Here is a 26,341-nt window from a genome sequence, read left to right as displayed (position 1 = left end):
GGTAGGAGGCATCAAGACGGCAGACGGAACTGAGCATCGCATACAATCGTACACCCGATTGCCGATAGCCTACAACAACAAAAATGAAGTCGTGTCGATGTTGCTCCTTCCCACGTTGCCGACCTGTGTGATCTTCGGGATGAACTTTTGGAACGCCTTTAGCATTAAACCTGTGTGTTGCACGATAAACCTGGAGGCTGAAAAGGAGGTCGCGCCGCAACAAGAATCCATGAAACCGTTGTCAGAAGAAGAGAAGCAGATACTGGACGAAGCCATAAGCCACTTCCCGAAGGCCGAACCCGGAAGACTCGGAAGAACAGACCGTTACGTACATCGAATCGACGTTGGAGAAGCGAAGCCACGAAAACAGCGCTACTATCCCATGTCCAAGTACGTTCTCGACGAAGTGAATAAGGAGATCGACCGGATGCTGGAGCTCGACGTGATAGAAGAGGCACTATTCTCGCCGTGGAACAATCCGCTGGTTGCCGTGAAGAAGAAGACCGGTCAGTACCGTGTCTGTCTAGATGCCCGTCACCTTAACTCGGTGATGGTTAACGAGGGGTATCCCATCCCACAGATATCGGCAATCATGAACAACCTCAGTGGATGCACCTACATCTCGGCGATCGACCTTAAAGATGCCTTCTGGCAAATGCCATTGGAAGAGAAATCCCGGCCGGTGACAGCTTTTACAGTGCCGCAAAGAGGTCACTTCCAGTTCAAGGTCGTCCCCTTCGGACTGTGTACAGCGAGTCAAGCGCTGGCACGGCTGATGACGCACATCTTCGCCGACCTGGAACCTCACGTATTCCACTACCTGGACGATATAATCATCTGCTCACGCACCTTCGACGAGCACATCAAGCTGATGAAAGAAGTGGCAAAGCGGCTAAGGGACGCTGGACTGACGATCTCCGCCGAAAAGTCGAAGTTCTGCCTGGAAGAGATGAAGTACCTGGGATATGTGCTGAATCAAAGCGGATGGAACGTAGATCAGGAGAAGATTGAGTGCATCGTGCGTTTCCCAGCTCCGCAATGCAGGAAGGAGGTACAGCGGTTTTTAGGAATGTGCAACTGGTACCGCAGGTTCATTGCGAACTTCTCTAGAATCGCAGTACCGCTGACAGAGCTGACGAAGACGAAAACCAAGTTCCGGTGGACGAAAGATGCAGAAGACGCGTTCCTGAAACTCAAATCAGCCTTGGTAGCAGCACCAGTCCTAGCGATGCCTGATCACACGAAACCGTTTGCCATTGCGTGCGATGCGAGCGATGTAGCGATTGGTGCGGTACTGACGCAGGAGACATACGGGGAAGAACATCCTATTGCCTACTTCTCCCAGAAACTGTCCTCGTCAGAGCGAAAGTATTCTGTGACAGAACGTGAATGTTTGGCCGTCATCCGGGCGATAGAGAAGTTCAGAGGGTACGTAGAAGGCACGAAGTTCACGGTACACTGCGATCACTCTGCCTTAAGCTATCTGAGATCAATGAAGAACCCTACAGCACTCATGAGTCGCTGGATACTCAGATTGAACGCCTTCGACTTCGACATCAAATACCGGAAGGGAGAAATCAACACGGTACCGGATGCTCTGTCCAGAATTGTCAGCACGTTAGTCTTCGCTGCGGATGCTTCCATCGATCAGTGGTACCAAAAGTTAACGGAACGAGTGCAGCAAGACGGGGACAAGTTTCCAGACTTCCGCCTGGTGAACCAAGAGCTTTACAAGAACTGCAGCTGTAGGAATGAAGAAGGCGCGCTGACACACCGGTGGAGGAAGGTAGTCCCGCTCAACCAGCGAGCTGAAGTGATTGCGAAGTTCCACGACTCGACATCAGGAGCGCATCTCGGATTCCAGAAGACTTGGCAGAAGCTGCAGAACCACTTTTACTGGCCGAAGATGATGGAGGACGTCGCACGGTACGTGAGGGGATGCGAGACATGCAAAGCCAGCAAAGCGCCGAACAGAACAATGATGCCGAACATGGGTGGTCCCAAACCTGCCCGTGTACCTTGGGAATTGGTGTCGGTCGACTTCGTAGGTCCTTTCACTCGCTCTCGTGCCGGAAACACAGTGATGCTCGTCGTAGTGGACTGGGTGACGAAATACGTTGTCGTTCATCCGATGAGATCTGCGGACTCCGTCAAAATGGTGGAATTCCTAGAACAACACGTCTTCCTACGATACTCTCGACCACGGATCATTCTTTCGGACAACGGCAAGCAGTTTCTGTCGGCTGCCTTCAAAGCGTTGATCGCCAAGCACAACATCATTCACATGAAGACTGCGTTCTACTGTCCGATGGTGAACAATGCCGAGAGAGTGAACAGAGTCCTCATAACCTGCATACGAGCCCTGTTGGATGAAGATCACCGAGGCTGGGACGAAAACCTGCAAGCGATCGTAGCAGCCATCAACGGAGCGAAGCACGAGGCGACCGGTGTCAGCCCGCACTATGCGAACTTCGGTAGGGAGCTGATACTGCACACTGATCTGTATACTCAGCAGGAGTTGAACACGTCCGACGATCCGAAAGTGGCGCAGGACGTACGGCTATCGGCGATTCGTCGCATCCACCAGTTCATCATCCAGCGCATAAAGAACAACCACGAAAAGACGAAGCAGCGGTACAATCTGCGGACACGCGACATCGTTTTTAAGGTTGGTGATCTCGTCTGGCGTAGAACCTTCACGCAATCTTCCAAGGTGGATCACATCAACCGCAAACTCGACTCCAAATTCGCTCCGGCGACGGTGGTGAAGATCCTAGGAAGCAATCTCTACGTGCTGGAAGACGTGAAGGATGGCAAGCGAGGACAGTATCATGCCAAGGACATAAAGCCAGATTAACGAAGTATTTCCACAAGCTATGTAAGCAGCAACAGCTGTCAACTACGAATTATCTTCGGAGAATCACCAAAATACGCGAAGCGGTCAAGATTCCATGGTGCAGAGCGAGAAACCAGACAACGCCCAAGGGTAGCAGAAGGAACGCAGTGAAGAAGAAACACAACGCGCTCCGGAAACACGGAGGACCCTGACGGTGCTGCGTCGCACAAGAATCGTCTCTGCCGTGGAGTCTAGTTCATCGTTCAGCGGCACTCTTTGACAACGGAGCCTAGGCGAACACGGATTAGATCCCAGTCGAGCTCCCAAACCAGGTCGAGCGTCCACAGTCAGGTGTGATGAGCAACAACTTTTTATAAACTACCTCTCCACCTTGACCATTATACAGCTATGTACGCAAATTCGTTTGTCGACTACGAACTTCGCAAGAAGTAAAAACACGCTTTGCGGTCAAGACAACGGTTCATCAGCAGCGAGAATCAGCGGTACACCAACACTTCTATCGCGCCAAGAAGTGTACCGCGCGCCGTTCGCGATCGTGAGAAATCGCACCCTGCGTCTTTGGAAACGGGGAGCAGGGATCTCTGCAGTACACCAGCTGGCTTCTGGATAGGAGGAGTGGAGAGTCGGAGATCGACGACCAACAATCGGTTCGACGCGGCTTGAAGCTTACGGCCACTATCGGGCGCAGCGGAATCGCACCTGGGAGTACTGGGAGAGGAGGAGTACGTAGCAGCGCCTACGGCAGGCGAGGGAGATTGGGACCCCGAAAACTATCCAGTGAGTAGGGAGGCTCCAAATACCGGAAATTGAGACAACGCGATAAGACCACAACCTACGGCAGGTTCGGGAGATTGGGACCCTGAAAGCAACTCAGCGAGTAGGGAAGCTCCAAATGCCATGAACAGCGACTGCATGAAGCCTACGAAGGGCTCGGGAGATTGGAACCCTGAAAGTTGGAGGATGGCCCCAAATACCAACAGAAGTGTCGGCACAGCGAAGGTAGGAGGACACAGCCGGCGAGGGAGATTGGGACTCCGAAAGCTAGTAAGGTGACGCCAAATGCCATCGACGGACAAGCTATGCAGACAGCGAGCAGGGAACTGTTAACGACGAGCCTACGAGCCACCGAAACACGTCTTACGGCAGTGGCTAGAGGACCAAGATCATCAAGCGAAACCTCGCCGTTCCTTGCAGCACAGTGGACCAACACATCAGAATCATCTGTCGCACACGGTCTAAACCTCAAACACAACGACCCGCCAGACAGTGAAGGACCCTTGGTAGTCGACCACGGAGTTGAAGGACCTGCAGCTTCGCGGATACGCCACCGATCATCCGATCGGGCACCAAAACTGCTGTGGAGAATCCCACCGAGTGACATTGACAAACTTCCAGGCACAGGTCTTGAACTAAGTGGTAGTCGGTTGCATGGGGGTCACTACGAAAAACTTCCATAAAAGCAACGCGACCGGGGGGCGCGGTAAAACCTCCTTTCTGGGCTCGTAGTGATTCAGGACGACCAAATCCGACCTTTACTCAATCGTGACTGACAACATCCACTGTAAACGTTCATATATTAGCCAACACTAGCCGTAATTTTCGTTACATGTTTTGATCTTTAGTTTTATTGTAGTTCTTAAAACTAGAATAGATCATACTGAGTGTTTTGCCACAGGAACGGCATAGCACAGAAGATGAGACAAGAACTAGCGCAGAGACATTTGCTCATTTGTGAGCGTTCAGATCACCTTTGGCAGGACTCGCTGCCGTTATGTTTGTTTTGATTATGTTTTGAGCTTTTGGATCTGGCGAACAACAAGGTTCGCGTTTGTTAGTTTTGCTGTAGTTATCAACATCTTGAGGTCTGCTCAAGCGATAACCATCAGATCTGCTCAAGTCTCTCTGCGACTTCTTGAGGAAGTGAGTCTGAGAGTTTTTTGTGAGCTGCCTGTCAGCGCTCACAAAAAACTCTGCGCCTGTGGTAAGGTTGTGTTACATTATAAATAAATTTTGAGCCTTTTTGTTATGTGTGCATACCGTCAACAAGTTTAAAACGTAAATGCGAAAACTCGCGGGGCACCGATAGCTGCATGCAAGGGATAGCGGCTTGAAAGCAGACACAGTGCGTGAAATTTGCTTGCCAACATCGGAGAATCGGCTGTTTTCGCTCCTCATTGCCACTTGTCAAAGTGTACCGAAAACGAACGACTGCAAATTTGGCTGGTGCATCGAAAAGTCGTGCGGTCGAGGATCGACCGGCTCAAAAATCCAGGCGGACGGAACACGGTGAAGATTCGAACAGAAGGTGAGTCCCCGGCGATGACCGCAGTGGAAAGAGGCTAAAGTTTTGCTTTTCTGCAGCTAAACTACTCGCCAAGCGCCAGGCAGCAGCGGAGTGCGCCAAAATCTCCATTCCCCGAATCGCAACCGTGCTCCATCGTCGGGAGCATTGGAATCGCGCCGAAATCGGAAAATAAATCCCGGAGAAAGCTACCAACCAACGGACCGCTTCTGTAGCTGGAAACGCGGCGTCAGTGAGCGGCATAATCGATCCTAGTGGTTCGAGACAGCGGTGGAGACACGTCCAACAGGCCGACCCACGAATCGTACACGTGATCCACTGGAACAAATTACTGAGGTAAGTGGGATCTGAAAAGTATTGTCGAGGCGAACAATCAACCAACAAATTTGTGTTCTCCAGCTGTAGGCCACGAGCTTGAGAAGCGTTGCTGGCGAAGGGAGGAGGCGAGATTTGCGAATCACCGGCCGGATGTGAGGTTGGTGGCTGCGGAGAAGCTGATCCCGTCACGAAGCAGCTGGATTGCCAGAGACCAGGTGGCAAGAACTAGTTGGTGAGTCCGATTATCGCACCATTGGGATCCGTGACTAACACAATAGTTCTCCCGCAGGCATCGATCTCCAAAAATATCATTTTCCGAGCGAGACCGTCGCTTCCCGGAGTGATCCCAGCCATACGCACAAACGGTGCGAAACAGAAAGCCCTCCAATAGAGGTAAGCGCACCCACGCAATCGCTCAGTTTTGCCGATTCTAATTGGAATCGTATCAGGGCTTTTTGTTTACAGCCCCAACACGTCGCAGCGCTCTCGAACAACAATCGGATCGGAATCCGGCAGCGAGTAACGGAATGCTTCGAAGGTAGGCCGTCCGCGAGGAGGGCATTACTGGACCTATAGTCTAGATCCACCGCGGAGCGTTGGTGGCCACGTTCCGATTCCTGCGGATTCGGTTTCGGATACAATTGCATGTACACAGATCCCGCAGCTATTCGACGAGGAGTGGCACCGGGGTTTCGAGGCTCGTCGGTGAGGAAGACGACAGCTCTGAAGAAGCGAGGAAGCAGCCAAGAAGAAGAGAAAGGGTGCACCCAAGAAGATATGAGTGAGTACGTAAACTGGGAAAGAGAAGATGAATGAGAAAAGGCAAGGAAGAGAATCAGCATAGGAGTTAGGGCTCAGAATGAGCAGTATTATGTGAGGAAGGGCATGGCAAAATAAAAGGTATTGCACACTGGAAATTTGCGTTTGTGGCGTATTTATGTTGCTAGCCGGTCCGATCAATGCCCCTTTATTATCAGCAAAGATCGTTTCACAACAGCATTTTCAAGGGAAATTCTTCGGAATTTCCAGAGGAAATTTTCCGGAATTTCCAGGGGAAATTCTCCGGAATTTCCAGAGAAAATTCTCCGGAATTTCCAGAACAAACCGTCCGAAATTTCCAGGGGAAACTCTCCGAAATTTCCAGGGGAAATTCTCCGGTATTTCCAGGGGAAATTCTCCGGAATTTCCAGGGGAAATTCTCCGGAATTTCCAGGGCAAATTCTCCGGAATTTCCAGGGGAAATTCTCCGAAATTTCCAGGGGAAATTCTCCGGAATTTCCAGGGCAAATTCTCCGGAATTTCCAGGGGAAATTCTCCGGAATTTCCAGGAGAAATTCTCCGGAATATGCGGGAAAAATTCTTTGGAATTTCCAGGGGAAACCCTCCGGAATTTCCAGAGAAAATTCTCCGGAATTTCCAGGGGAAACCGTCCGAAATTTCCAGGGGAAATTCTCCGTAATTTCCAGGGGAAATTCTCCGGAATTTCTAGGGGAAATTCTCCGGCATTTTCAAGGGAAATTCTCCGGAATTCCCAGGGGAAATTCTCCGGAATTTCCAGGGGAAACCGTCCGAAATTTCCAGGGGAAATTCTCCGTAATTTCCAGGGGAAATTCTCCGGAATTTCTAGGGGAAATTCTCCGGCATTTTCAAGGAAAATTCTTCGGAATTTCCAGAGGAAATTTTCCGGAATTTCCAGGGGAAATTCTCCGGAATTTCCAGGGGAAGTTCTCCGGAATTTCCAGGGGAAATTATCCGGAATTACCAGGGAGAATTCTCCGGAATTTCCAGGGGAAACCGTCCGAAATTTCCAGGGGAAACTCTCCCGAATTTCCAGGGGAAATTCTCCGGAATTTCTAGGGGAAATTCTCCGGAATTTCCAGTGGAAATTTTCCGGAATTTCCAGGGCAAATTCTCCGGAATTTCCAGGGGAAATTCTCCGGAATATCCCGGGGAAATTCTCCGAAATTTCCAGGGGAAATTCTCCGGAATTACCAGGGAGAATTCTCCGGAATTTCCAGGGGAAATTCTCCGGAATTTCTAGGGGAAATTCTCCGGCATTTTCAAGGAAAATTCTTCGGAATTTCCAGAGGAAATTTTCCGGAATTTCCAGGGGAAATTCTCCGGAATTTCCAGGGGAAGTTCTCCGGAATTTCCAGGGGAAATTCTCCGGAATTTCCAGGGGAAATTCTTCGGAATTTCCCGGGGAAATTCTCCGGAATTTCCAGGGGAAATTCTCCGGAATTACCAGGGAGAATTCTCCGGAATTTGCAGGGGAAATTCTCCGGAATTTCTAGGGGAAATTCTCCGGCATTTTCAAGGGAAATTCTCCGGAATTTCCAGAGGAAATTTTCCGGAATTTCCAGAGGAAATTCTCCGGAATTTCCAGGGGAAATTCTCCGGAATTTCCAGGGGAAATTCTCCGGAATTTCCAGGGAAAATCCTCCGGAATTTCCAGGAGAAATTCTCCGGAATTTCCAGGGGAAATTCTCCGGAATATGCGGGAAAAATTCTTTGGAATTTTCAGGGGAAACCCTCCGGAATACCTAGATATACCAGATACCAGAGAATTTCCCCTGGATATTTCAAGAAATTTTCCCTGGAAATTTTGGGGAATATCCCCTGGATATTCTGGAGAATTACCCTTGGATATTTCAAGAAATTTTCCCTGGAAATTCTGGAGAATTTCCCCTGAAAATTTTGGAGAAACCCCTGGATATTCTGGAGAATTTTCCCTGGATATTTCAAGAAATTTTCCCTGGAAATTCTGGAGAATTTCTCCTGACAATTTTGGAGAATTGTCCCTGGAAATTCCGGAGAATTTCCCCTGGAAATTCCGGAGAATTTCCCCTGGAAATTCCGGAGAATTTCCCCTGGAAATTCCGGAGAATTTGCCCTGGAAATTCCGGAGAATTTTTCCTGGAAATTCCGAAGAATTTCCCCTGGAAAATCCGGGGAATTTCCCCTAGAAATTCCGGGGAATTTCCCCTCGAAATTCCGGAGAATTTTCCCTGCAAATTCCGGAGAATTTCCCCTGGAAATTCCGGAAAATTTCCCCTGGAAATTCCGGAGAATTTCCCCTGGAAATTCCGGAGAATTTCCCCTGGAAATTCCGGAGAATTTCCCCTGGAAATTTCGGAGAATTTTCCCTGGAAATTCCGGAGAATTTCCCCTGGAAATTCCGGAGAATTTCCCCTGGAAATTCCGGAGAATTTCCCCTGGAAATTCCGGAGAATTTCCCCTGGAAATTCCGGAGAATTTTCCCTGGAAATTCCGGAGAATTTTCCCTGGAAATTCCGGAGAATTTTCCCTGGAAATTCCGGAGAATTTTCCCTGGAAATTCCGGAGAATTTTCCCTGGAAATTCCGGAGAATTTTCCCTGGAAATTCCGGAGAATTTTCCCTGGAAATTCCGGAGAATTTTCCCTGGAAATTCCGGAGAATTTCCCCTGCAAATTCCGGATAATTCTCCCTGGTAATTCCGGAGAATTTCCCCTGGAAATTCCGGAGAATTTCCCCTGGAAATATCGGACGGTTTCCCCTGGAAATTCTGGAGAATTTCCCCTGGAAATTCTGGAGAATTTCCCCTGGAAATTCTGGAGAATTTCCCCTGGAAATTCTGGAGAATTTCCTCTGGAAATTCTGGAGAATTTCCTCTGGAAATTCTGGAGAATTTCCTCTGGGAATTCTGGAGAATTTCCTCTGGAAATTCTGGAGAATTTCCTCTGGAAATTCTGGAGAATTTCCTCTGGAAATTCTGGAGAATTTTCCCTGGAAATTCTGGAGAATTTCCCCTGGAAATTCTGGAAAATTTCCCCTGGAAATTCTGGAGAAATTTTCCTAGAAATTCTGGAGAATTTCCTCTGGAAATTCTGGAGAATTTTCCCTGGAAATTCTGGAGAATTTCCCCTGGAAATTCTGGAGAATTTCCCCTGGAAATTCTGGAGAAATTTTCCTAGAAATTCTGGAGAATATCCTCTGGAAATTCTGGAGAATTTTCCCTGGAAATTCTGGAGAATTTCCCCTGGAAATTCTGGAGAATTTCCCCTGGAAATTCTGGAGAATTTGCCCTGGAAATTCTGGAGAATTTCCCCTGGAAATTCTGGAGAATTTCCCCTGGAAATTCTGGAGAATTTCCCTTGGAAATTCCGGAGAATTTCCCTTGGAAATTCCGGAGAATTTCCCTTGGAAATCCCCCTGGAAATTCCGGAGAACTTTTTCCACAAATAGTTCTGTAGGAAATTTCGGAGAATATCCCTTGCGAATTTCGAAGAATTTTTCTTGGAAATGCTGGGGAACATCCCCTGGGAAATTCTTGTTTTTCTCCAGAATATTCTCAGGAGTTTTCTTTTGTATTCCATAGGAATTTCTCTAATTAATTCTCATGAATTTTCCTAGTTATTTTTTTCGAATTCACCTAGAAAATTTCTGTAATTGGCACAAGAAATTTTTGGTAGTTTTATCAGGAAATTCTCTGTTTTTTTTGTTCAGCAAATTCTCAAGAAGTTGTCCAGGGAATTTGCAAGATTTTTTTCAGGAAATTTTCAAGGCATTTCCAGGGCTTTTCTCAGAAAGCTCTCAGGAATGTTTTAGCAGTTTTACAGAAAAATGTCAGTAAATTCTTATGATTTTTTTTAAATAAGAAAATGCTCAGTCATTTCTTCACAAAAGTCCTAGTTATTTTTTCCAGGAATTTTGCAGAAGTGTCTCCTGAAAATTCCCAGGGAAAGAACACTATGAAGACCTCAATGAATGTATCAGAAATTTCATTTGGAAATTATCATGATCTCTTCTTGATTCTCAAATATTTTACAAATGAACTCAATGAATCTATTAAAACATTCCTAGGAAAATTACAGAAAAAAACCCCCGGAAATTTTCAAGAATTTGTTCAGGAAATTTTCAGCAATTTCCTAGGAAATTCAGAGAAATTTCCTTAGGAATTTTTCAGTAGTTTCTCCAGGAAATTATCTAAGGAAATTTTTCAAGGAAATTCCCAGGAATATTCTCAGGATTTTCAAGTATTTTTTTTAGGAAATTCTTAGGAGTTTTCCCAGGAAATTATCAGCAATTTCCCATGGAAATTCTCAGAAATTTCTCATGAAAGTCGCGAGAATTTCTCAAGGAAATTCTCAGGAGTTTTAGTTTTTAGGAATTTCGTCAGGATATTCTTAGGCATTTCCGCAGTTAATTCTCTAATTTAAGAACTTTCTCAAGAACTTAGAAAAAGTACTTTTTTCTAATTTTTCAGAAATTTTGCCAACAAATTCTCATGACTTAAAAATACAGCTCTCGTAAACTTGCCCAATTAAATCCCCAAAACTTTCAATTGAAAAACTACAAGATATATTTAGGATTTTATCTGAAATTTCATCTGCAAACTCTTGAGTATTTTCTTTGCTAGGTTTGCTAGGAAATTCAGGAATTCCTAAAGAAATATTTTTTTTCTGGAAGTTGTTAGGAAATATCCCACTCAATTCTATGGTAGCTGCCAAGAAAATACCCACACATTTTCAAAGAAAACACATAGTCAATTGACTCAGGGCCTCATGAAGTTCTGAAGATTTTTCCTGGGAAATTCTCAGAAATTTCCCCAGGCCATTCTCTGGAATTTGCCCAGGACGTTCTCTAGAATTTCCTAAGGCAATTTTCAGGGATTTTATGAAGATTTTTTTCGAAATTTCTCCAAGAAATTGTCAAATATTTCCTTAGGTTAATCTTATAAATTTCTTAGAAAATTCTCCTGAGAAAATTACAAAAAAAATCCCAGGAAATTTTCAAGAATTTGTTCAGGAAATTCTCAACAATTTCCTGGGAAATTCACAGAAATTTCCTTAGGAAATTTTCAGTAGTTTCTCCAGGAAATTCTCTGGAATTTTTCAAGGAAATTATCAGGAATTTTCTCGGGATTTTCAAGAATTTCTTCAGGAAATTCTTAGGAGTTTTCCCAGAAAATTATCAGCAATTTCCCATGGAAGTTCTCAGAAATTTCCCATGAAACTCGTGAGAATTTCTCAAGGAAATTCACAGGAATTTCATCAAGTTCTTAGGAATTTCGTCAGGATATTCTCAGGATTTTCCGCAGTAAATTCTCAAATTTAAGAATTTTCTCAAGAACTTTAGGGATATTCCCACGAAATCCATAAATTGCATTGCCCAATAAAAATTAATGAAATTTTTCAAAATGCTTCTTGGAATGCTCTATGAAATTATCACCAGACAATTCTTATCAATTTATTCAGAGAAAAATCTGGCATTTTTTGTAAAATTTTGAGAAAATCTTATGAGTTTCTTCAGAAAGTGCTAACTAGTTTTTTTTTCTGGAAACTTTACATAACTTTATGAGTTCTGGAGGAAATTCCGTGGATGGAAATTGTTAGAACTTTTTACAAGAAAAACATTATGGAAATTAGGGCTAATTGTTTCAGAACATTCAGGATATGACTTCGAATGTTAAGAAGATAATTCCGAAGAAACTCCTTTAAAAGTCGTGGTGATACACTTTGCCAGTATATCATTTCTTGTTTTGAAACTGTGAAGAAATTCGATATATTTCGTTGATTTTTTTAGAAACATTGATTATTTTTAAGAAAATGGTTTGACGAAGTTTTCCAGTAATTTCCGGAAAATTTATTTTCTAGTTAAAAAAAAACTGACTAAACAAAAGGCCAGTAAGGGAGTAGTTATAACTGACGTAGCATTTCAAATATCCCCTGCCCCTCGTCTCTTATTTTTCCTTAGCTAGTACATGGTTCGTAACAATATCAGTTACTCTCTCCTTTGCCTAAAAAGTTACCTCATTCAAGGACGGCCCGGGATATAAAGATTGTTGTCCAGGCGCATTTTATGGTATATTTGTGGAGTTGATTGATTTTTGTAATGCATTAAATCGACACGAACAGAAACTCGTTGAAGGGGCAATCATTCCAGCCCCAATTAGAAACCATAAAATTCCACTCAGTATGAATCCTAGTCCTTGATTCCGCCCAAATGAACTCCGCCAAATCCAGACGCTTCCCATTAGGGTGTAAATCATGCGAGACGATGCCTTCCCACCACCACCACAGAGCGAACATTGGATCACATTTCACTTGGCGAAAAGCGATTACATACCACCTTCAGCATTCCATCAAGTTCCAGCACAGCGGCACACAAGGACAACGACAAGGACGGTTTCCACCCAGCCGTCCGAGCCTCCTTCTCAGTGCAAATGCAATTTATCATCTCTATCGAGCAGCAGCAGCGTGGCGGCGCGACGGTCCTCCGTTCCGTGCCGGAACGACTCCACGACCGAGAGGCATAGCGAGCCCGATTCATTCAACTTAATTTAGATCTCGTCCCGCAGTCTAGGCCGACGAGACGAGAACAAGAGCCTTTTCCACTCGGGTGGCTTCAGACAATGCCGGAGGAATTCATCCAACCAACCGACGTCGTCATCGTCGTCGTCTCCGACGACGAACTTCCACAGCAGCATGGTTCCTGTGGCATGGGCGAAGCCGCAATCCGTGTCAAAGGTTAACCGAGAGCTTTGCCTACGACAAGATTCGATTTGGCGATGAAATCAAAACCGTCGTGGAAGTGCTTCAATTTGAATGCCGACTCAAGATTCGTTTGGTTGTAGAAGTCGAAAAGCTGGGGAACGTCCTTCCCATTTACCATAAATCGAATTACGCTTGTTTACTTGGGCGCAGTTTCCCATTTTTGTTGTTTACCCAAAAAAAGAGCGCCCGCCCTCGCTAATGAGACTCGAAAGTTAATTGTTTTCCCAGGAAGAAAATTTCCGCGAAAGTTATATCATGGATGAGGAGAGACTCCAGCGCGCTCGATGACACCGAAAGATAGGTTGTAGCTAGCGAATAAGGACAGGAGCGTGTCCTTCTCGACGTCTGAAGGCTCGTCGCTTGCTGTCAACATTAATGATGATGATGACGCTAATGCTCTGCAATGTTTATTTACAGTCGACGAGAAGGGAGAAACGCGCGCGCGTTATTCGTACTTGTGTTCCGAAAACTTGATAAGCTTACACACAGTGTATAGAGATATAGGTATAGAGGCCTCTATTTGCTTCAGCACAGCACAGCGCGCTGCATTGATATGCCTAGCTAGAGTTGGAGTGGCCTCCTAATTGTTTGCTTCCGCTTGTTTCTTCGAATTAATTAAAATGTCTTTCAGACGAAAGTTTCGTTCACAGGCAGGAGTTTGGCAAAGATACAATGCAGCAGTGGAGAATTTCTGATATTTACGAACAGGTATAAACAAAATGGGTCTTAAAAATTACAGTTTCTCCTGTTCGGAATTTCATGAAGAAGTTATCATGAATTTCAGAAAAAAAAATCTCTGGAATTTTCGGAGGAAATTGTCCAGAATTGTCAGGAAAGGAAGTTCTGCAGAAATTCCTGGTGAAATTCTCCAAAATTTCCAAGGGAAATGCTTCAGAGTTCCTTTACCCCAGAAATTTCTGAGAATTTCTTCTGGATACTCCAGAGAGTTTTCCCTCAAAATTTTGTAGAATTTCCCCTGAAAACTACGGAGGATTTTTCATGAAAATTCCGAAGAGTTTCCTTCTGAAATTTTGGACAATTTCCTACGGATAAACCGAAGAGTTTACCCTGGAAAATCCGGAGAATTTTCCCCGAAATCTCTGGAGAACTTAACCCGGAAATTAAAAAAAAAATCTTCCGGAAATCCCTGAAGTTTTCCCCGGTATATCCAGATAATTTCATCCAGAAATTGATTGATAGGAGTTTCCCCTGGAAATACCTGAAAATTTCTCGTGAAAATTCTGCAGATGTCCTGAGATTCCAGAGAAATTTCTATGGAATTTCCAGAGGAACTTTACCGGAATTTCCAAGGGAAATTTTGCGGAATTTTCAGGATTAATTCTTCGGGATTTCCAGGGTAACTGCATATTTTTTTCGGAAATTCTCTGAAATTTCAAAGAGAGATTTTCCGGAATTTCCGAGAAATATTTCTAAATTGCAAGTGGAAAATTTCCGGGAGTTTCTGAGATTTTTTTTTATTATTACCAAGGGAAACTTTTCTGTATTTCTATGGAAATTTGTTTCAATATTTTCAGAAAAAATGCTCAGAAGCTTTCTGAGGATTTTTTTCCTGCATTTCCAGGGGAAATTCTCTGAAATTTCCATGAGAGGTTCCCAGAGTGTCCATGGGTTTTCCGGAACTTGCATGAGAGGTTCTCCGGAAATTCCAGAGGAAATTCTCCAGAATTTGTATTAATTTCCAGAGGAAATTCTACACTCCAAATTTTCAAGTAAAACTGTCTAGAATTTACAGGGGAAAATGTCCAGAATTTCCAGGATAAGTTCCCCATAATTTCTAGGTGGAATTCTCCAGAATTTCCAGCGAAAGCTTTCCATAATTTCCAGGGTAACTTCTCAAGAATTTCCAAGGTATATTCTATGGAATTTCTAGGGGAAGTTCTCCAGAATTTCCAGGGTAAACACACATAACACGCGACGCGAGACAATACATAACACTTATCGTTCTTACAATCGTCAAGAAAAGATTAAAAATAACCTTTGCGTCGACCGGTTTCGGGCGTCATCTAGCCCATCTAAAGGACAATGTCCGACTCGGAAACCGGTCGATTTAAAGGTAGTTTTTATACTTTTCTTGACGATTGTAAGAACGGTAAGTGTTATGTCTTGGCTCGCGTCGCGTGTTATGTGTGTCGTGTAGTTCTTACGTTGGTGTAACTGTAAAAAGTAAATTATTCCAGGAGAAACTCTCCAGAATCTCCAGGGGAAATTCTCCAGAATTTGCAGAAGAAATTTGCCAGAATTTGCAGAATAAATTCTCCAGATTTTCCAGTAGAAATTCTCCAGATTTTTCAGAAGAAATTCTCCAGAATTTCTAGAGAAAATTCTCCAGAGTTTGCAGAACAAATTCTGCAGAATTTCCAGAAGAAATTCTCCAGAATTTCCAGAATAAATTCTCCAGAATTCCCAGAAGAAATTCTCCGGAATTTGCAGAACAAATTCCCAAGAATTTCCAGGATTAACTTTCCAGAATTTCCAGGAGAAATTCTCCAGATTTTTTAAGAGAAATTTTCCAGAATTTCCAGAAGTAATTCCCCAGAATTTCCAGAAGTTATTTTCCAGAAATTTCAGAATAAATTCTCCAGATTTTTTAAGAGAAATTTTCCAGAATTTCCAGGATAAATTCACCAGAATTTCGAGGGGAAGTTCTGCAGATTTCGAGGGAAAGTTCTCCAGAATTTCGAAGGGAAATTCTCCAGAATTTTCAGAGACAATTCTCCTAAATTTTCAGTGGAAATTCTCCAGAGATTCCTGGGGAAATTCTTCAAATTCCCAGGACACATTCGTCAGAATTTCCAGGGCAAATTCTCCTGAATTTCCAGGTGATCTTTTTTAGAATTTCCAGCGGAAATTCTCCATAATTTGTAGTGGAAATTCTCCAGAAAATACAATTCTCCAAAGTTTTCAGAGGAAGAAATTCTCTAGAATTTCTAGGAATTATCCAGAGTTTTCAGGGGAAGTTCATCAGACCTTCTTTAGAATTTCCAATTCTCCAGCATTTTCAGGGAAATTCTTCAAATTTCCAGGGAGAATTCTCCAGAATTTGCAAGGGAAATGCTTCATAATTTCCAGGATTATCGCCACTCCAAACGCACAGAATCTTGAGGCAACGCTGCCAACCGATTTTGAGCTCTATGTGGCTCCTCTACAGGATTTCTGGAGTTGCAGCAGCCATCAACCACGCAACCGGGAATATAGTCGGAATATGACAGAACAGGGAACATTACAAGCGGAAGCGCGAGCTGTCTCTTCCACAAGATAAAATTCCGCCATAATGTTACGTTTTGTTTGCAAACGGAACTGTTATCACCATGCACTGGAATCCACAATGTCAACAGCGCCCAGCACCAATTTGGCTAGACGACGACTCGAACTTCTGCGGTTAGAAGGAGAGAAGGAGCTCCAGAAGAAGCTATTGGCGCAACAAGTGGAAGAGGAAGGTGCTCTACAGAAGAAGATGGTAGAGGAGGGACGGGAGCGAAGACAACAAATTATGCAGGGAAGGCTGGAGATCCCAAAACGGCGGGAGTCGGAAAAGTCGTTCCAGTACTCGGAGTGTACTCGCTGATGTTAAGAAGTGTGTGAACGAATGTGATTTGGGCACCAGGTGCGTTACCGAAACTTTCTAACCAGGTTGGCTTTTCTTACCAATCTGAATTAGCCCACACGATCATAACAAAATCTCCTCGTATGGCGTACTGATTCCGGACAATATCCACAGAATTCTGTTCAGAATATCTTTTGTCACAACAACACAAGTCATCTCTCGACACAGCATGGTGGGCCAGTTGTGTTCGATATGTACATATCTCCATCTCACTCCGGCGACAAGTCTAGGGCGGACTTAGAGCAAGAGATTCGAGATTTGAAGCAGCAGTTGGCCAGCATTCATCAAACAACTGACCGAGAACTAGGTAGACAGGCAGACTATCTGATTAATTACCAAGCTTGAACTCAGGATCTGAATGTTAGTATTCATCAAGGTTTGTAACATAGGTATTAGAAATAGGCAAAAGATTTCTTTCAGTGCTCAGTGAGCCCCGAGTTCTCCGTTGTATTCTTCGTTATATTCTGCCATGGCTACAGTTGAGTGACAACAGAAGAAAAGTAGAAGAACAGTTGTTGTAGTATCATATCTAAAAGTTAGTTAGCAGAACATCGTAACGAGATAGTTATTAATGATGCAATATTTAGGATGTTGAGTTGCGTATTGGAAGACATAAAATGGAACTTAAATGTAAGTTACTAAGCAAATGTAAGTGTAATTTAAATTAATAAAATATGAACTATTTGCAGTCTTGAAGCTGCCGAAACTGTAAGCTGCTCTCGAGAAGTTTCGCTCTTTCCAAGAAATCGCGTTCTCAACAATAGGTTAACATACTGAACACTGTAGTGAACTTTAATTCGTTGCCTCATCGAGACTCGATGGTTTCGTCAAGCGCTGTAGAGCAAGGGTTTCCAAACTATACCGATAGCTGTTTCTATCCGGTAGTTTCCGCCAGTACGCGACAATACGAATCAAGTTTAGTGCATCTTTCTATTCGGCATTTGTCTTTTCTGTCTGGTGCTGTCACCGGACATTCGTTGAGGTAATACGCACCAAGTCAACCGAATCTTCTCAATCACTGTAGGATCTTAGTATGCTAGGATAATCTAAGTAGCCTTGATTATGTGTAAAGATTAATGACAGCAAATAAATATTCATTCTTGTTCAAACCACCAAGAGAACTAGTCTACATTTGGCGACAACGGAAAATTTGGAAAACTCGAACCGATGGCTTGGCCAATGGTGAGTATAAAACATTCAGCTGGTGTAACGGATCACAGACTGCCCAAGGGGGAAGGAAAACCTGGTATTCTGTGGATGGTATCTAGGAAGGATGTCACTGTGATAGGAATTTAAAGACTTTACTCTTAGGGATGAAGTATGCAAATATTGCAGAACCCGGAGTAAATGATAAGTTCCAAATTCATGCAGTGAGACATTTTGGTTCTAGAACCCAGAATACAGGTGCGAGACCGCTTCACTGAATGTCTCGAATTAAACAAGCCATGATCAAAGAAAAGGGGGTATATTTATTGAAATTGAAGAGGTCAATCCTTTATACTCTTGTTTCAATTAACCCATTTTCTGGATCGATGGTTACACTCCTAGCAAGACACCGTGAGTTGTGGAAACTTGCAATTTTGCAGGGTGATTTCCATAATGGAAGGTTGAGCAGGATGTAAGAAACTCCTGGCAAGACACCGAGAGTTGTGGAATCTAGCAAGATGGTTTCCATGACGGCAGGTTGAGCAGAGAGTAAGGAATCGGAGAGAAACAGCAAGACACCTAGGGAATCTGGTAAGGAAGCAGATTATCCCGTAAGGTTGAGCAAATCTCGATGAAATTCATAAAGTCTGTGTGATCCCGTTAAACCAAAGATTCGCTATTGTAATACCCATATGGGTATATTTAACAAATAAATTTTCTTCGAAACAGGTAAACCCTCTCGTTCCGCCATTTGTTGAGGACTCCGATGGTCCGACTGCACTACGGTGGGAAAAATGGCGAGAGCAGTTTGACGCATATTTGGCATGGAAGGACGTAGAGGACCATGAAGAAAAGTTTAAATCCCTCATGCTGTTCGGCGGACCGGACGTGCGGAAGATCATCTTGAAGGTTCAGGCAGACGAGGTACACGTTCTAGGAAATCGGTATCAAGCTGCAGTACAATTGCTGGACGAGTATTTCGTCCCAAGAGTGTCCAAATCGTACGAACGGCAAAAGTTCCGCCAGATGCTGCCAGGTCCCAATGAAAAACTTGACACATTTGTCATTCGGCTTCGGAAACAAGCGAGCTACTGCGATTTCGGCGATCAAGCGGACGGCATGGTTGTAGACCAGGTGATTGCAACGACGAAAAACCAACAACCCCCAAGAAATTGTCAAATATTTCCTTAGGTAAATCTTATAAATTTCTTAGAAAATTCTCCTGAGAAAATTACCAAAAAAATCCCAGGAAATTTTCAATTTGTTCAGGAAATTCTCAGCAATTTCCTGGGAAATTCACAGAAATTTCCTTAGGAAATTTTCAGAAGTTTCTCCAGGAAATTCTCTGGAATTTTTCAAGGAAATTCTCAGGAGTTTTCGCAGGATTCTCAATAATTTCTTCAGGAAATTCTTAGGAGTTTTCCCAGAAAATTATTAGCAATTTTCCATGGAAATTCTCAGAAATTTCCCATGAAACTCGCGAGAATTTCTCAAGGAAATTTTCAGGAATTTTATCAAGTTCTTAGGAATTTCGTCAGGATATTCTCAGAAATTTCCGCAGTAAATTCTCAAATTTAAGAATTTTCTCAAGAACTTTAGGGACTTTCCCACGAAATCCATAAATTGCATTGCCCTATAAAAATTAATGAAATTTTTCAAAATGCTTCTTGGAATGCTCTATGAAATTATCAACAGACAATTCTTATCAATTAATTCAGAGAAAAATCAGGCCTTTTTTTGTAAAATTTTGAGAAAATCTTATGAGTTTCTTCAGAAAATACTAACTAGTTTTTTTTTTCTGGAAACTTTACATAACTATGAGTTCTGGAGGAAATTCCGTGGATGGAAATTGTTAGAACTTTTTACAAGAAAACATTATGGAAATTAGGGGTAATTGTTTCAGAATATTCAGGATATGACTTCGAATGTTAAGAATATAATTCCGAAGAAGCTCCTTTAAAAGTCGTGGCGATACACTTTGCCAGTACATCATTTCTTGTTTTGAAACTGTGAAGAAATTTGATATATTTCGTTGATTTTTTTAGAAACATTGATTATTTTTAAGAAAATGGTTTGACGAAGTTTTCCAGTAATTTCCGGAAAATTTATTTTCTAGTTAAAAAAAACTGGCTAAACAAAAGGCCAGTAAGGGAGTACTTATAACTGACGTAGCATTACAAATATCCCCTCTCCCTAGTCTTTTATTTTTCCTTAGCTAGTACATGGTTCGTAACAATATCAGTTACTCTCCCCTTTACCTTAAAAGTTACCTCATTCAAGAACGGCCCGGGATATAAAGATTGTTGTCCAGGCGCATTTTATGGTATATTTGTGTAGTTGATTTTTGTAATGCATTAAATCGACACGAACAGAAACTCGTTGAAGGGGCAATCATTCCAGCCCCCAATTAGAAACCATAAAATTCCACTCAGTATGAATCCTAGTCCTTGATTCCGCCCAAATGAACTCCGCCAAATCCAGACGTTTCCCATTAGGGTGTAAATCATGCCAGACGATGCCTTCCCACCACCACAGAGCGAACATTGGATCACATTTCACTTGGCGAAAAGCGATTACATACCGCCTTCAGCATTCCATCAACTCCCAGCACAGCGGCACACAAGGACAACGGCAAGGACGGTTTCCACCCTGCCGTCCGAGCCTCCTTCTCGGTGCAAATGCAATTTATCATCTCTATCGAGCAGCAGCAGCATGGTGGTGCTCCACGGAACGACTCGACGACCGAGAGGCATAGCGAGCCCGATTCATTCAACTTAATTTAGATCTCGTCCCGCAGTCTAGGCCGACGAGACGAGAACAAGAGCTCTTTCCACTCGGATGGCTTCAGACAATGCCGGAGGAATTCATCCAACCAACCGTCGTCGTCATCGTCGTCTCCGACGTCGAAGTTCCACAGCAGCATGGTTCCTGCGGCATGGGCGAAGCCGCAATCCGTGTCAAAGGTTAACCGAGAGCTTTGCCTACGACAAGATTCGATTTGGCGATGAAATCAAAACCGTCGTGGAAGTGCTTCAATTTGAATGCCGACTCAAGATTCGTTTGGTTGTAGAAGTCGAAAAGCTGGGGAACGTCCTTCCCATTTACCATAAATCGAATTACGCTTGTTTACTTGGGCGCAGTTTCCCATTTTTGTTGTTTACCCAAAAAAAGAGCGCCCGCCCTCGCTAATGAGACTCGAAAGTTAATTGTTTTCCCAGGAAGAAAATTTCCGCGAAAGTTATATCATGGATGAGGAGAGACTCCAGCGCGCTCGATGACACCGAAAGATAGGTTGTAGCTAGCGAATAAGGACAGGAGCGTGTCCTTCTCGACGTCTGAAGGCTCGTCGCTTGCTGTCAACATTAATGATGATGATGACGCTAATGCTCTGCAATGTTTATTTACAGTCGACGAGAAGGGAGAAACGCGCGCGCGTTATTCGTACTTGTGTTCCGAAAACTTGATAAGCTTACACACAGTGTATAGAGATATAGGTATAGAGGCCTCTATTTGCTTCAGCACAGCACAGCGTGCTGCATTGATATGCCTAGCTAGAGTTGGAGTGGCCTCCTAATTGTTTGCTTCCGCTTGTTTCTTCGAATTAATTAAAATGTCTTTCAGACTAAAGTTTCGTTCACAGACAGGAGTTTGGCAAAGACACAAAGGTGCCATTATTTGGAGAATTTCGTCGATTGGCAAACAGGTTTGCACAAAACGGGCCTTGGAAATTTTCATTTACTTGATTCAGAACATGGCCATACGTAGCACCGTTTTGCAAGACAGCCTCCCTTATCGGTACACCTGGAGATCACCACAGCAGACGGAATCTCAAATCGACCTCGTTCTGATTGACGGACGGCACTTCTCCGACATTATCAACGTCAGGACCTATCGTGGCGCCAACATCGACTCCGACCACAATCTGGTGATGGTCAAACTGCGCCCATAACTTGCCGTCATCAATAATGTACGGTACCGACGACCACCACGGTACAATCTTGAGCGACTGAAGCAACCGGATGTCGCTTCAGCATACGCGCAGAATCTCGAGGCAGCGTTACCAATCGAGGGCGAGCTCGATGTGGAAAGGAACGTTACAAAAAGAAGCGGAAATAGCGGACCCGCCTCTTTTGGGGGAAAAAGCGAAGCCTGGAAGAAACGGAGTGCGGGGAAATGGAACTGCTGTGCTGTTCTCATGAAACACGGAAGTTCTACGAGAAGCTCAACGCATCTCGCAACGGCTTTGTACCACAAACCGAAATATGCAGGCATGAGGACGGAGGTCTCTTGATGGACGGACCTGAGGTGTTTGAAAGGTGGAAGCAGCACTTCGATCAGCACCTGAACGGCGTGAAGAATGTATGCACGGAAGCTCACGGCAATGGAGGAAACGACGACGCCAGTGCAGCGGCGGCCGGAAACGAACCAGCTTCCACGCTGAGAGAAGTTAAGGATGCCATTCACCAGCTCAAAACCAACAAAGCAGTTGCTAACGATGGTATCGCAGCTGAACTCATCAAGATGGGCCCAGAAAAGTTGGCCACCTGTCTGCATCGGCTAATCAGGATCTGGGAAACCGAACAGCTACCTGGAGAGTGGAAGGAAGGGGTAATCTGCCCCATTCACAAGAAAGGCGACCATTTGGATTGTGAGAGCGTTCACCATTTTCAATGGTGCCTACAAAGTGCTGTCCCAGATCATCTTCCGTCGCCTGTCACCTAAAACTAATCAGTTCGTGGGCAGTTATCAAATCGGCTCCATCGACGGTCGGTCAGCAGCGGTAATCCTCCAGAAATACCGTGAATACCAGGTCCCAACGCATCACCTGTTCATCGACTTCAAGGCGGCATACGACAGTACTCTGCGCTATGGAGAATCATGAAAGAAAACAGCTATCTTGTGAAGCTGGATAGACGATGGACGGTGTGCAAAATTGCGTAAAGGTTTCGGGTGAACTATCCAGTTCATTTGAAACTCGCCGGGGACTGCAACAAGGTGACGGACTCTCATGCCTACTCTTCAACATCGCTCTGGAAGGTGTGATGCGACGAGCCGGGCTCAACAGCCGGGGAACGATTTTCACAAAATCCGGTCAATTTGTGTGCTATGCGGACGACATGGACATTATCGCTAGAACATTTGGAACGGTGGCAGAGCTGTACACCCGCCTGAAACGCGAAGCAGCAAACGTCGGACTGGTGGTGAATGCCTCAAAAACAAAGTATATGCTGGTAGGCGGAACCGAGCACTACCGGATCCGTCTGGGTAGCAATGTAACGATAGACGGGGATACTTTCGAGGTGATGGAGGAATTCGTCTACCTCGGATCCTTACTGACGGCTGACAACATCGTGAGCCGTGAAATTCGAAGGCGCATCATCAGCGGAAGTCGGGCCTACTACGGGCTCCAGAAGAAACTGCGGTAAAAAAAGATTCACCCTTGCACCAAATGTACTATGTACAAAACGGTGGTCCTCTACGGACACGAGACATGGACGATGCTCGAGGAGAACCTGTAAGCACTCGCAGTTTTCGAGCGAAGGGTGCTAAGGACGATCTTCTGCGGCGTGCAGGAGAACGGTGTGTGGCGGAGAAGAATGAACCACGAGCTCGCTGCACTTTAGGGGCTGTCCATAAACCACGTGGTCATTTTTTTGGGACTTTTCAACCAACCCCCCCCCCCCCCGCGTGGTCATTAGTCCATACAAAAATTTTAATTTGTTCATACAAAATGGTCATTGGCCGAACCCCAATCCCCCCCCCCCCCTTATGACCACGTGGTTTATGGACAGCCCCTTACGGCGAACCCAGCATCCAGAAAGTGACCAAAGACGGAAGGATACAATGGGCAGGGTATGTTGCAAGAATGCCGGACAACAATCCTGCAAAGTTGGTGTTTGGTAACCATCCGGTTGGTACAAGAAGGCGTGGAGCGCAGAGAGCACGATGGGCGGACCAGGTGGAGCGTGATCTGGCGAGTGTTGGGCGTGACCGACGTTGGAGATCTGCAGCTGCAAATCGAGTATTATGGCGGCAAATTGTTGATTCAGTATTATCATGAATTTGATGCTAACTAAATGAATAAAAATGAACGCAATACCTTCTTTGTTTTTAAACATTTTACCCTGGAATTTTTTTTTTGATCAAGGGGAATAGTTGTGCCAAGAAATGCATGGTACCTCTCCCCTTTGCACCCTCCCCCTTTTTCTGGTAGCCGAAAATACGAGTTTTTTTTGTATTTCTTTTAAATTCTACATGTTTTTACTCAAATTTAATCTTTTTGCTTATCATCAATAGATTTCTTTAATCCTGTAACATGCAATATACTGCTACCCATCATAATCTGTTGAAGTTTTCATCCCAAATCTATTCTAAGGCCTCCTAAGTACTCCGAAGTTTGTGTCACAATCCAACATCCTATACCAAATTTTATACACGATTAATCATCACAGAACATAGTCTACGGTACTCAGAAAGCCTCAAAGCACTCCTAGAATAATCGTGGTACATGAATTGGGTGATCCAGGTCATCCAAATTACTCTGGAATTTATTTTCTTAAGATCTACAACATGTACCATCATTTGTGTTCACTCGGCTCATAAAATTTTAGTCACGTTGATATCCATTAGACTTCGCAGTGCTACGAGCAACTCGATATTGTGGTACTTGGACATTCCGTGAAATACAAATGGCCTCCAAAACACTTTGAAGGTTGGGTTACGATATCTACATACTGTATCATGCTTTAAGGTTGAAGGACTCGTCATTGACATAACAGTCATCATCGAAAATTCGAAAGCAGTTTTCTCGCTCAAACCTTGTATGTTTTCATTGAAAATGTATTCACTGTACTCCATTCTGCACCCGCAATAGAGTAAATACATTTTCATTGCGGAAATTTCAACTTTGAACGAGAAAACTGCATTTTAATTTTCAATGATGACTATTATGTCAATGACGAATCCTACAACCTTAATTGTAAACAATATTCGTAGGATGTAGTCTATACTGCTGAAGGAGCCTCAGTGCACAACTATAATGCTTTTGGTACATTCATGGGTTATTCCAGTCTTTCCAATCTATTTTGATATTAGAATCTTCAAGTTCTACAGGCTCTACTCTTGTTTCTGTTCACTCTATCGGCATAATTCTTTCACGATTGTGTCGTTTGCACCTTATAATATTGCGAGTATCTCTATGTAATGCTATTTGGGTGTCCACTGATAACTAAGCAACATTTACTTGGTGATCTAGGTCATTCAAATTATTCTGGAATAAAGACCTTCAAGTTCCACAAGCTCTTCTGAATCTCTTGACTTTATCGGTGTAGCCCCAGGTATTCCTTCAAGAAATCCTGGAAGAATTCTTCCAGGAATTTTTCAAGAAATTCCTCGAAAATTCTTCCAGGAGTTTCCCCAAGTATTCTACCAGAAATTCCTACCAGAGTCCCTCCAGGAATTTCTCCAAGAATTCCTTCAACAATTCCAGCAAGAATTTCTTCAAGAATTTCTCCAGATATCACTCTAGAAATTCTGCCAAGAATTCATCAAAGAAACCCTCTAGGTATTCTTCCAAGAATTTCTCCAGGAATTCCTCATAGACTTATGCTTAGAAATTCTCCAAACATTCCTCCAGTTTTTCCGTATGTTTATGCATGTTTATGTACCTCTTAAGACTTGCCGAGAATTTACCCCGGGACAGGGATTGGACATGTCATATAAATTCCATTTTGTTATTTGCTTATTTGACTGCACTTAATTGGAAAGGTTAATCGGATCATCGGACATCTTTGATTATCCATAACTAATCAGTGGTGTGGAATGGTGATGATGCGTACGAACAAAAATCTACACCGAAAGTGGTGTAAACAGAAAAATACCATGACGTTTTTTTTCATGAAATTCCGTGACATTTTCCATCCTTGCTCCGGAGCATTCTATGAAAATTCTCCGGAGTTAACCAGGACAGAATTTCTTGATGGAATTATTGCAAATTTTCCAATGTAATTCACAATAGTATTCTGAATAGATTTGATAGGATTGTATGGAGATCATTGTACTTGCTTTACAATATACAAATTTATGCAATGGCAGTTAAATAAGCCCTTCAAATAATAACTGTGGAAGTGCTTAAAGAACACTGAAGAGAGGCCAAGTTCCAGTGGGAACGTAGATCTATAAAGAAGGAGAAGAAGTTCAAGAAGAGTTGCTCATGAAATTCTCAAAATTTCTTCCAGGAGTTTCTTCAAAAGCATCTCAAAATAACTTCTGCAGGAATTACTCGGAACGTTCTACCTTTCTAGGGCTCAAGAATATCCATCGGTGGTTCCTTTATACATTTCATAAACATTTTTACAAGAAGTACGCTGGAACTGATGTTGTAGATTTCTTACGGTGGGAATTGCAGTAGGTTTCCAAGGAATTCTCCAAAGTTTTCTCCATTTTTTTTTCTAGGGACTGCTCTTTAAATCTGAACCATCGAAGAATTGGAAACTCTTCAGGAATTCATGATGCAATTCTTACAGGAATTCCTGGAATTCTATAAAAATCCCTTCA

The 26,341-nt window shown here is 43.7% G+C and overlaps 2 protein-coding genes across 3 annotated transcripts in view; one reads left to right on the top strand and one right to left on the bottom strand.

Moving 5' to 3' along the window:
* LOC109427505 (uncharacterized protein DDB_G0290587) overlaps nt 1-26,341 on the bottom strand; it is a 792,302-nt gene that overhangs the window by 165,245 nt on the left and 600,716 nt on the right. The window lies entirely within an intron of this gene.
* On the top strand, nt 17,665-18,976 carry LOC134287291 (uncharacterized). Its single transcript, XM_062849072.1, has 2 exons — nt 17,665-17,821; nt 18,515-18,976. Exons 1-2 carry the CDS (start codon nt 17,807-17,809, stop codon nt 18,974-18,976), a joined length of 477 nt encoding a protein of 158 aa, XP_062705056.1. The 5' UTR covers nt 17,665-17,806.

The sequence above is a fragment of the Aedes albopictus genome, chromosome 1 (assembly GCF_035046485.1).
Source record: "Aedes albopictus strain Foshan chromosome 1, AalbF5, whole genome shotgun sequence".
Taxonomy (NCBI): Eukaryota; Metazoa; Arthropoda; class Insecta; order Diptera; family Culicidae; genus Aedes; species Aedes albopictus.
Note: the sequence above shows the minus strand (reverse complement) of the source record. Positions and strands in the feature narration are given on the sequence as shown.